Source organism: Mus caroli, chromosome 2 (assembly GCF_900094665.2).
Source record: "Mus caroli chromosome 2, CAROLI_EIJ_v1.1, whole genome shotgun sequence".
In the NCBI taxonomy this organism is placed as follows: domain Eukaryota; kingdom Metazoa; phylum Chordata; class Mammalia; order Rodentia; family Muridae; genus Mus; species Mus caroli.
In genome coordinates this window covers 80003522-80015125 of record NC_034571.1, presented here as the reverse complement: position 1 = coordinate 80015125, position 11604 = coordinate 80003522, and the positions used below count along the sequence as shown (strand labels likewise).

General features: G+C 38.8%; 1 protein-coding gene across 1 annotated transcript; it reads right to left on the bottom strand.

Moving 5' to 3' along the window:
* Positions 1-7429: 7429 nt before the first annotated feature.
* Positions 7430-8365, bottom strand: LOC110308166 (olfactory receptor 2G3-like). The gene has a single exon (XM_021180553.1). It carries the CDS (start codon positions 8363-8365, stop codon positions 7430-7432), a length of 936 nt encoding a protein of 311 aa, XP_021036212.1.
* Positions 8366-11604: the final 3239 nt, after the last annotated feature.

The following is an 11604-nucleotide window of genomic DNA, read 5'->3' as shown; positions in this document are numbered from 1 at the left end:
CACACACACACACACACACACACACACACACACACACACGTACGCAAGCACACACACACACAAACACACACACACATGGTCATGTCAATGAAAGTCCATTTCTCATGAGTCCTCTATCCTGAGGTATGAAAGAAACTGTTTATGACAGAGTGGGTGAGGTTAAACACATTGGAAAAGAGAATCTGCAGATCTCAAACAAGTATAATGAGAGGGAACTCTTCTGGAAGCCATAACAGTACACTCATTCCCCTTCTTCCCATCAGCATCAGTGAGACGCCAAGTCTCTCTATATTAAAAATTCCTTCTGAAGCATTTATCAGAATATGCTCTGAGCATACAATAAAGGAAGTATGCTGTGGAAACTTAGCTCCAGTAGACATAGTAAAAGTGACCATTGTAAACTATCTTCTGCAACCCTGCTGAACATTTTAAAAATTAATTAATTTATTTATTTTTAACACTCCATATTTTGTTCCCTACCCTACCCACCTTCCAACTGTTCCACATAACATAACTCCTCCCCGCACCCCTGTCTCCGTGTGGATATCACCACCACCCACCATATCTGACCTTTAAACTCCCTGAGGCCTCTAACCTCTTGAGGGTTAGGTGAATCATCTCTGAATGAACACAGACTTAAAAGTCCTCTACTGAATATGTGTTGGGGGCCTCATATCAGCTGGTATATGCTGCCTGTTTGGAGGATCAGTGTTTGAGAGATTTCAGGGGTCTAGATTAATTGAGGCTGCTGGTCCTCCTACAGGATCACCCTTCTCTTCAGCTTCTTTCAGCCTTCCCTAGTTCAACAACAGGGGTTAGCTGCTTCTGTCCATTGGTTGGGTGCAAAAATCTGCATCTGACTCTTTCAGCTGCTTGTTGGGTCTTTCAGGGGACAGTCATGCTAGGTCCCTTTTGGTGAACTCTCCATAGCCTCAATAATAGTGACAGGCCTTAGGAGTTACCCTTGAGCTGTCACAGGCTGTTATTTTCCTCAGTCTTCTCTCCATTTCCATTCCTGTAATTCTTTCAGATAGGAACAATTATGAGTCAGAGTTGTGACTGTGGGATGGCAACCCCATCCCTCACTTGGTGTCCTGTTTTCCTGCTGGAAGTGAGCTCTATACGTTTCCTCTCTCTACTGTTGGGCATTTCATCTAAGGTCCCTTTGAGTCCTGAGAGTCTCTAACCTCCCTGGCATCTGGCACATCCTGGAGGTTCCCCCCAACCTCCTATCTCCCAAGTTTCCCTGTCTCCATTCTTTCTGCTGTCCCCAAATGGCTGAGAAGCACCTAAAGAAATGTTCGAAATCCTTAGTGATCAAAGAAATGCAAATCAAATCAATACTGAGATTCCACATTATACCAATCAGATTGGCTAAGATCAAAAGAACAAGTGACAACACATGTTGGAGAGAATGTAGAGAAAGAGGAACATTCCTCCATTGCTGGTAGGGTTGCAAACTGGTACAACCACTCTGGAAATCAATCTGGAGGTTCTCAGAAAATTAGATATAGATCTACCTGAAGATCCAGCTATACAACTCTTAGGAATATACCCAAAAGATATCCCACCATGCCACAGGAGCAGGTGTTCCACTATGTTCATAGCAGCCTGATTTATGATAGCCAGAAGCTGGAAACAACCCAGATGTCCCATGACAGAATGGATACAGAAAATGTGGTTCACTTACGCAATGGAAGACTACTCATCTATTAAGAACAAGGACATCGTGCATTTTGCAGCCAAATGGATGCAGCTAGAAAATATCATCCTGAGTAAGGTAACCCAAACACAAAAGGACATGCATGGTAAGTACTCACTAATAAGTGGATGTTAGCCAAAAGAAAAGTATAGAATACTCAAGATACAGTCCACAGAATTCAAAAGGTCAATAAGCTGGAGTGCCCAAGTAAGGACACCTCTGTCTTAATATTTCCTAAATGTTTTTCAACCTCTTGTTATACAATGAACACTTTTTAAAGTGCTTTTCAGCCATTAGAAATTTCTCAGTTAAGAATTCTCTGTTTAACTCTGTATCCCATTTTTAATTGGATTCTTTTGTTTGTTGGTTTGTAACTTCTTCAGTTCTTTATGTATTTTGGATATTAGCCCTCTGTCAGATGTAGCATTGGTAAAAATTCTGTAGGTTGTCACTTTATGTTGACAATGTCCCTTTGCTTAAAGAACATTTTCAGGGCCAGGAAGCGGGAATGGGTGGGTTTGAGAGTAGGGTGGGGGGATATTATAGGTGGCTTTAGGGTTAGCATTTGAAATGTAAATGAATAAAATATCTAATAAAAATTCCTTATAAGAAAAAGAAGAAAAAGAAGAAGAAGAAGAAGAAGAAGAAGAAGAAGGAGGAGGAGGAGGAGGAGGAGGAGGAGGAGAAGAAGTTGTTGTTGTTTTTCAGTTCCATGAAGTCCTGGCCTGGGGGAAGCTCCAGGGGTCTATGAGTGTTGGGCATTGGACTATGCACAGACAGTCTGGTCTCCAGTCGAGTCAAGATGTTGAACCCCGGGACCTGGTGGTGATAATTCACCTATGTGGGACAGAAGGAGTTCCCTCATGTCTCTTGGACCTCTGGCTCCTGTCGAATTTACCATCCCCTCAGCTCCCACAGAAGTATGGTTAGTATTCTTGTAGACAATGTCCCAAGCTTCTGACCTTCTGGCTAAACTCCTCCCAGTTACCTAGCAACAGTAAAGATAACAGCATACCAAAAGAAGGGCTGCTTATCCCCACCTCACTCTCTTACTCCCCTTACTCTTACTCTCCCCTCTCCTCACTCTCTCCTCTCTTTCTTCCTCTTACCCTCTAACCTTTCTTCTCTCTCTCTCCTTTCCCCCTTCTCTCCTCTTGGCCATGGCTGGTCCCTCTCTCTCTCTCTTTCCACCTTCTCTCCTTTATCCCTGCCTTTCTACAATAAAGCTCTAAAACCATAAACTGTCTCTGTTCATCAAGGCCCAATGCACTTAGACGATAGGATAGGCTTTCCTCTAATGAGCTGTTTCTAATATCCCAATGGAAGGCCTTCCTGTGCTCCAGTCAAGGCTCACTGTGCTTACTCTTGCCTGTGCTGGAACCTCTCTCCCTAAGTCCTCTCTCCTATAATCATGGGGCCCCTGTCGGCGGCGGCCCCTTGTCCACCTCCCGTCAAGTTGGGTCTGTTGCTTAGATGCCCACTCTTGCCAAATGGAAAGCTTCTGACAGTCTTCCCACATCCGCCTGCCCAGAGCACAGAAGGAACTCTGGCCAGATGTGGGCTATCCTCCCTCCCCCGTTCTTTCCCAATGCCTCCCTTTAGTTCCCCCTTTTAGTTCCCACATATGAGGATGATTCTAGCTGAGACTCCAAGCAGTGGAGGATATGGAGCCTAAAGGGGCAACGTCCTATGGACAAGCAGGACTCCCAATATAGGTGTAAGAATACCAACCCACTCATAAAACTTTTGATCCAAAATATACAAGAAGTCAGGAGCAAAGATTGAACAGAGACTGAGTGAATGTCCAACCAATCACCAGCCAAGTTGAGACAATTCCCATGGGCAAGAACCACTCTCCGACATTATTAATGATATTTTGTTATACTTGCATGCAGAAGTCTAGCATAACTGGCATCTGAGAAGATCCACCCAGCATCTGACCAAAACAGATACAGAGATCCACAGCCATAATTTGTAAAATTAATACTAGTTAATAAAATAAAGATCGCCGGGCGTGGTGGCACACGCCTTTAATCCCAGCACCCGGGAGGCAGAGGCAGGCGGATTTCTGAGTTCGAGGCCAGCCTGGTCTACAGAGTGAGTTCCAGGACAGCCAGGGCTACACAGAGAAACCCTGTCTTGAAAAAACCAAAGGAAAAAAAATATATATATATAAAATAAAATAAAGATCTTAAATTATAAAGTAAATGAATAAGCAAAATGTAAATATTTTAAGCACCTTACATCATTGAATACTGTATATTTCTTATTTTTTCAAACTGTGTGTTGCCATGGTCACACACATGCAACAATGTTATACATTCAGAATGTCAATGTAGTGAAAGATGAAATGAAAAAAATGTCCATCATTTTTGTCAGCTTTAAAATTAGTTCCTTTTTGAGCAATGCCCTACATATAGTGAGTAGATTTACTCATGTAGTGTTTCTAAAATATTGAGTTTCTCTTTAATGTTAAACAAAGAAAACATAAAAGGGACAAAACATGTACTTGGCAAGATCTACATGAGACCCAGTTTACTTCCTCTGGTGTCTGGATTACTTTGCTTACATTATTGTACCTGATGATAAGTTGTTGGCTATGACAAAAGAAACATTAACAAGAAATGAAGAGATCACTGATAGATTCAAAACAGGAAGAACTCATTCCCTTCGGTTGTTTTTCCCCTGGCTTTGGGCCAACATATTGCCTTTGCAATGTGAGTGAATGTTTAATTTAGAGCCTTTAAGTTAGGAGATAACCGTTTTTTGTTTATCAAAAAGTCCAACTCTACATATCATTGGTAATTTTGAATTTCTTTTTAAAAATTAGTATAGTTGTTTCTAAATTATCAAAAATCAAATAAGTATATCTATTTTATTTTGTGATATTGGAAGAATTTAGAATGTTATCCTGTCCTTTTGACAAATTGTTCTGAAGAAAATGTATCAAGCATGCATTTTTCTTTACGTGCTGTGTATGAGAAATTATATAACATATTTATATGTAAATCAAGGAAAATTCTAAATATTAAGCTTCTGTGTACTGAATTAAAGTCCATATTCATGACTGTCATTTTATTTTGCTTGGTAAATATTTAATATTTAAATACATAGGACCCCCACCTACACCATCAGAGCTATATTTTTACTGATTGGCCCTTGAATTTATGTAGAAGAAAAGTTTGTATTATATGTGCTAGATGTTATTAAAAATGGATCCAATCTTTCATTCTTGGTCTAGCGTGTTCCTCCTTCCCTAACTCCTCCCAGTTCTTCTCCATTTCCCCTCTCATCCAGATTCAAACTGTCTCCATCTCTCATTAGAAAACAAACTGACATCTAAAGAATAATAATAAAAATGAAATAAAACAAAAACAAACAAGTTAGAATAGGACAAATCAACCAGATACAAAAGAGTCAAAGAATATGCATGAGAGACATATTTAGATACAGAGACATACCATACGACACACAGGAGTACCATTAAAAAAACAAAAACAAAAACTAGAAGCCTATATATATATACATATACATATACATATATATATATATATATACATACATACATATATATATACATACATATATATACATATATACATACATATATATATATATATATATATATATATATATATATATATATATATATGCAAAGGACCTGTAAGTTAAAAAATAAAATGCCCTGAATGGACATTGTTAGACAAAGAACTTCCAAAGAGGCTGTTGAAATCTATTTATGTTGGGAATTTACTGCTATGAATGGGGTCTGCTGTTGAGTGGTTTGTTTCCCTGGTGAGGCTCCCTTGGAGAAAGCTGTATTTCACTTTTAAGAGGTTTTCAACTGTAGCTAGCTTTGGGGTTCAGGATGGGATGTATGTCCACTTTTCTCATCTCTAGGACCACAACTAGTGCAGACCTGTGTAGTCCCTGTATATGCTGTCTCAGTCCCTATTTTCATATGTTTGTGATATTATCCTCCATCCTCTTTTTTTTTCTTTTTTCTTTTATCAGATATTTTATGTATTTACACTTCAAATGTTATCTCCTTTTCCAGTTTCCCCTCTGGAACTCCCCTGACCCTGCTTCCATGGGGATGCTCCCACTCCCACCCACCCACTCCCACCTCACTGTCCTGGCATTCCCCTATACTGGGGCATTGAGCATTCACAGAACCAAGGGCCTCTCCTCCCATTGACACATGACAAGTACAACCATGTGTACTCTTTGGTTGGTGGTTTAATCCCTGAGAGCTCTGAGGCTCTGGTTGGTTGATATTGTTGTTCTTCCTATGGGGTTGTTAACCCCTTCAGCTTTTTCAGTCCTTTCTATAATTTCTCCATTGGAGACATGCTCAGTCCAATGGTTGGCTGCAAGCATCTGCCTCTGTATTTGTCAGGCTCTGACAGAGACTCTTGGGAGACAGCTATAGTAGGCTTCTGTTAATGAGCACTTTTTGGCATCAGCAATAGTGTCTAGGTTTGGTGTCTGTATATGGGATGAATCCCCAGGTGGGGCAGACTCTAGATGGCCTTTCCTTCAGTATTTGTTACACATTTTGTCCCTGTATTTCCTTTTGGCTCTTACACTCATACCATCTCTACTTCTTCAGAATTCCCTGAGCCCTGAAGGGAGGAATGGTTAAGCAAGTCTATTTGTAAGAAGATCAACCAAAAGTAATTTTGAATCAAAAGTAGACTACAGAGATTTGCTTGCAGGGAGACTATAAGAATATCAAAATTGTGGAATTTACATAAAAAAGACTTCAGCTGCAATTCTACATGTGTTGAGAATTGATATTTCCGTTATTGAAGTTATTTACATTATTTATGGAGAGATAAGACTGAGGGAAAGGAGGTCTAGTAACCAGCCCAAATTGGGATCCAACTCACGGGGAGGCTCCAAAACCTCACACTATTCCTGATGCTGAGTATGTTTACAGACAGGAGCCCGGCTTGGCTGTGCTCTTAGAAGCCCAATAAGCAGCTGAGTCAGATGAAGATACACCCAAGCAATGGACAGAAGCCTGGGTCTCCTGTTGTTGAATTAGGGAAAGGCTAGAAGAAGCTGAGGAGGAGGGCAACTCCATAGGAAGACCAGCAGTCTCAATTAACCTGGACCCCTGAGATCTCTGACACTGAGCCACCAACCAGGCAGCATACACCAACTGATTTGAGGCATCTGATCCATACACAGCAGAGACTGCCTAGTCTGGCCTCAGTGAGAAAAGAGGCACCTAACCCTTGAGAGACTTGAGGTGCCAGGGAGTGGGGAGGTCTGGTGTGGTAGAGGGACAGCCTTTTGGAGATTGGAGAGGAGTAATGGGATAAGGAACTGTGAGAGGGCAGACCTGGAGGGGGATAGCAGCTGGACTATAATACAAAAAGATTAAATAGTAGTAATAATAAAAATAATAAACTTTAAAACGAGGAGTTTCATCTTGCTGAGAATTTCAATTAATTCATTTTACAGTGCAATTCAGGAGATACTAATTTTACCAGTAAACAGAAAATTGCATTCATTCAATAAAGACAATTGTTTTGATACATTAATGCCCTACTGTGTATTTGGAAGAACTATTTTTCCTGTTGCTTCAGATAGATTTATGTGTTTGTTATGTAAGTCAGTGAAACAGCTGATGGTCTAAGCATTTTTCATTCTCTCTCTTCAGACTTGGGTGGTAGTTATCCTAGATTAGCAGTTGAGCTTATGGCCCTTTCATAGACTTTATGTCTTCTGTTTTGTGATAGCTCTCCTCAGAGATCCTTTGACATCCTGATTCCTTAGGCTATAAATTAATGGATTAAGCATAGGTGTAATTACAGTGTAGAATACTGCAATGACCTTCCCACCAGCCCTGGAGGACTTTGACTGTGGTCTCATGTACATAAAGATGGCAGTTCCATAGAATAAGGTCACAACTGTGAGATGGGAGGCACAGGTGGACAGAGCCTTGTGCCTCCCAGAGGCTGATCGCATCCTGAGAACAGAAAGAAGGATGCGGGCATAGGAAACAATAATAAGGAGGAAAGGAATGAAGACAATGATGATACTAAATACAAAAACCACCAGCTCAGTGAGTGAAGTGTCGGTACAAGCCAACCTCAGAACTGAAGGAACCTCACAGAAAAAGTGATTCAGAACATTTGGTCCACAGTAGGGCAAACTCAAGGTGAGAACATTGATAACCATGGAGCTGAGGAAGCTACTGGACCAAGAAATGGCTGCCAGTTGGACACAGGTGTTTTGGTCCATGATAACAGTGTAATGTAGAGGATGACAGATGGCTACATATCTGTCATAAGCCATAACACCAAGAAGAACACATTCAATCATTCCAAAGGAGAGTGAGAAGTACATCTGTGTGGCACAGCTGGCAAATGGGATGGTCTTCTTACTTCCCACCATGTTGGAAAGCATCTGCGGGACATTGGTGGATGTGTAGCAGATGTCCAGAAAGGACAAGTTAGCGAGGAAGAAGTACATGGGGGTTTTCAGGCGGGGTTCTATCTGAATAATAGTAATGATGATGATATTGCCAACCACTGACAACATATAGAAAAACAAGAATACAAAAAAGAGAACCAGCTGTACCTTGGGATCAGATGAAAGCCCCAGAAACACAAACTCAGTCACTGTGAAATTTATTTTCATATGGTCCATCTTTTTCAGGTTACCTTCCTTTCAGAGAACCAGGTATTACCCTGAAAACCAAATGCCCAATTAAATGGTATTTTAGACCAGAAGTTTAAGAAAATAGATATCTTGGGTGTCTGAACTTTAGTGCAAATGCGAAGATGTCCTCCAGCTTCTGGAAAGGAATTTCAGATAAGATTGCAATGCTAAATTCATTGTTTAATATAAATGATCAGAATTCTTGCCTTTTCTACAAGAGAATTTCATTTTCCAGTCAAAATCACCCATGTTCTATTCATTCTCCAAAACTTTATTCATAAATCACATACTTCAAAGGATATGAAAAGCATGGTTGTGATGATTACACACCAATAGTCTCAGCACTCAGGAGACTAAGGCAGGCAGATCTCTGAGTTCAAGGTCAGTGTGGTCTACAGAATGAGTTTCAGGATAGCCAGGGCTACAGGGCTATGCAGAGAAACCTAAATCTCAACTAGCATGAAGGTAGATGGGAACAGCATTTGTAGAGACAATAAGAAGGCCACTATTCTGTGCACCACTTACTAATCAGTAAGTAAAACCAAGGTTACAGCATGTGCCACATCACTAACCCTCATATGTGTTACACTGCATAGCCATCCTAACACAGTGAAGAACAGAGACTGAAAACCAGATAAAGTAGGTATGAGCTACACTAATAACTAATAACTCATTCCTGTACTTTCATGCTATGTGATATGGAATAATACGTTGTTATAATAATAATAAAAATAATAAACCTTATAAGAATTTTAAAGATTAAAAAATAATGTCTGAAGAATTTTATGCAGCACATAGAATCAAACAAAACTGTCTAATGCTAATAGTGCCAAGAAAACATGAAAACATTTACCAGGAACTCACATCTATGATTATAGCCACTATAAATAAATAGCTTTACTGATGGCCTAGTCGGCCATCAATGGAAAGAGAGGCCCATTGGACTTGCAAACTTTATATGCCCCAATATCGGGGAATGCCAGGGCCAAAAGAATGGTAATGGGTGGGTAGGGAAGTGGGGGGCGCTATGGGGGACTTTTGGGATAGCATTGGAAATGTAATTGAGGAAAATATGTAATAAAAATATTAAAAATCAAAAAAAAATAAATAGCTTTACTAAAAAGGATTTAAACATATTAAAGCTAGTAGAACTTTTTATTGAGAGCTCCTTAGGCTTTTTATTTTTCCTATTTTCCTTGAAGATATACACATATATATTCTGTTTAAAGGGAACAATGTAGAAACAGCAATGAAGTCTCAAGCATAGACACATTGCTGAGGACTAACAGTCAAACATTCATCCATCCATATCTCCACTCTGTTTTCCTTTTCTCATCATTTCTATTTATTCCTTTCATCATTATTTTGATACTAATTTTATACCAGAGGATGTTTGTACATTAATAGCTATAATAAATACTCTTATTACCTAAATAAGTGTGATGTCCAGTGAATGCTGCAAAGAATGAGGTATTTAGTGGCTCAGGAATTGATACATCTGCTCAAGAAGCCTCTTCACAAAAAAGTATTTACAGGTCATAAAATGAACACATCTTACAAAACACCCGTTTACATATACTGTTCTTCAGGGACATCTCGAACACTTGTATTTAAGTAAAGGTTTTCAGGACAAATAGTGATATGAAGTGATGTTATGTTAACTAGGTTGTAAAGTTGAGTAATTAAAACAAAGATGGACTTGGAAAGAGCTAAGTTGCATGTTTCCTTTCCTCTTAAGTCACATGGGAAGATAAGAGCAGAAGAGTGTTTCAAGTTTGCTTGCAGATCCTCCAAACAGCACCTAGATCTTCTATTATGAACAGGAAATGCTAGTCTGGTTGTTAAAAGTGACTATATAACAAATGACATCCATGGTTTATCCAATAGAATAGAGTTCTCTATGTGTAAAACCATGATAATACCTAATCAAAAGAGAGGATGACTAGGGATGCTGTACTCTGGGAGAGCCTGCTTTCCAATAATCTTTCCTACATGATTGGCTCCTTCAATCATTGACTGAGAGGCCTTCTACATTCATATCACCAGTCTGTGTCATGTTGAGCTCATCTGAAGAAAAAGACAAAATATCACCAAGTTCATATATTTGACATGTGGTAGATAAATTAAATGAGATAATGAATATGAAACAAAAGCAGGAATTGATCATAAGTGTTCCACACATGAAATCATTATAACATCATTATATCATATGATCCACAGTAAAGAACTTTTATAATGTACAGGAAAATAATTATTCACAATAATAAAATTATGAAGGAATAATAAACCTTTGATACATGAAGCACTTTTGTATGATTGGTACTTATAATACCAGTAATATACTTAATAATATGAAGTTATTTGAGTAATTACAAAAAATTTTCTGGAAGCTCATACAATCAAATGTCTATACATAAGCATAGTGACATCAATGTTAATACTAATAGAAATGTATCAAAATGTACAGTTTCATATCTCCTGATACTGTGTGTTCACTAAATGGGTAAATATGAAGGCTATTAAAATTTTTGGTAGCTTTATACACCCTCTGTATTTCAAACTATCAAATAATAGGGTAAACCATTAATTCCTGAGTGTACACAACTTCCCCAAAGAGCATCTTTAGTCACCTAATGTCTGCAACTGCTATAAACATCTATAAAACATGCAATTGCAGAGTTATTCATGATATAAACATACTGTATCTAAACACACAATTGTCTCTTTCACAAAGGAAACTAGTCAGGTACTTTTAGAAACCAGTATAAAATTCAAAGTGTGGAACAAATTCAGAGAAATAAGTCTGGATTTCCAGGAAATTTCTGTGTAACTCCTTATAGATTTCAATTAAGCATTATTATATAATCTAGTTGATTTTTATAACCTCAATTTGCTTCATAGGGCAATAGCTACCATTGACAATGTCTTCTTCCAACATACCTAATTTAAAAACAGCTATTATGTCCTTTATATAGTATGCATGACTTCCTTTTGCAATAACCATGTCTTTGCTATCAAACAGTTTCATGTCTACTCTTTGGATGATTGTGTGTATGTGTTTGTGTGTGTGTGTGTGTGTGTGTGTGTGTGTGTGTGTGTGTACGCAGCAAAGTTTACCTTTGGGTTTCTGAGAGCCTTTCATGCTTGCTTATGTCCCTTTAGCCCATACAATAAGGACTATTAAGTGCTGTAAGGTTGCTTTCCCCTTATATTCATCTTGATCTTAT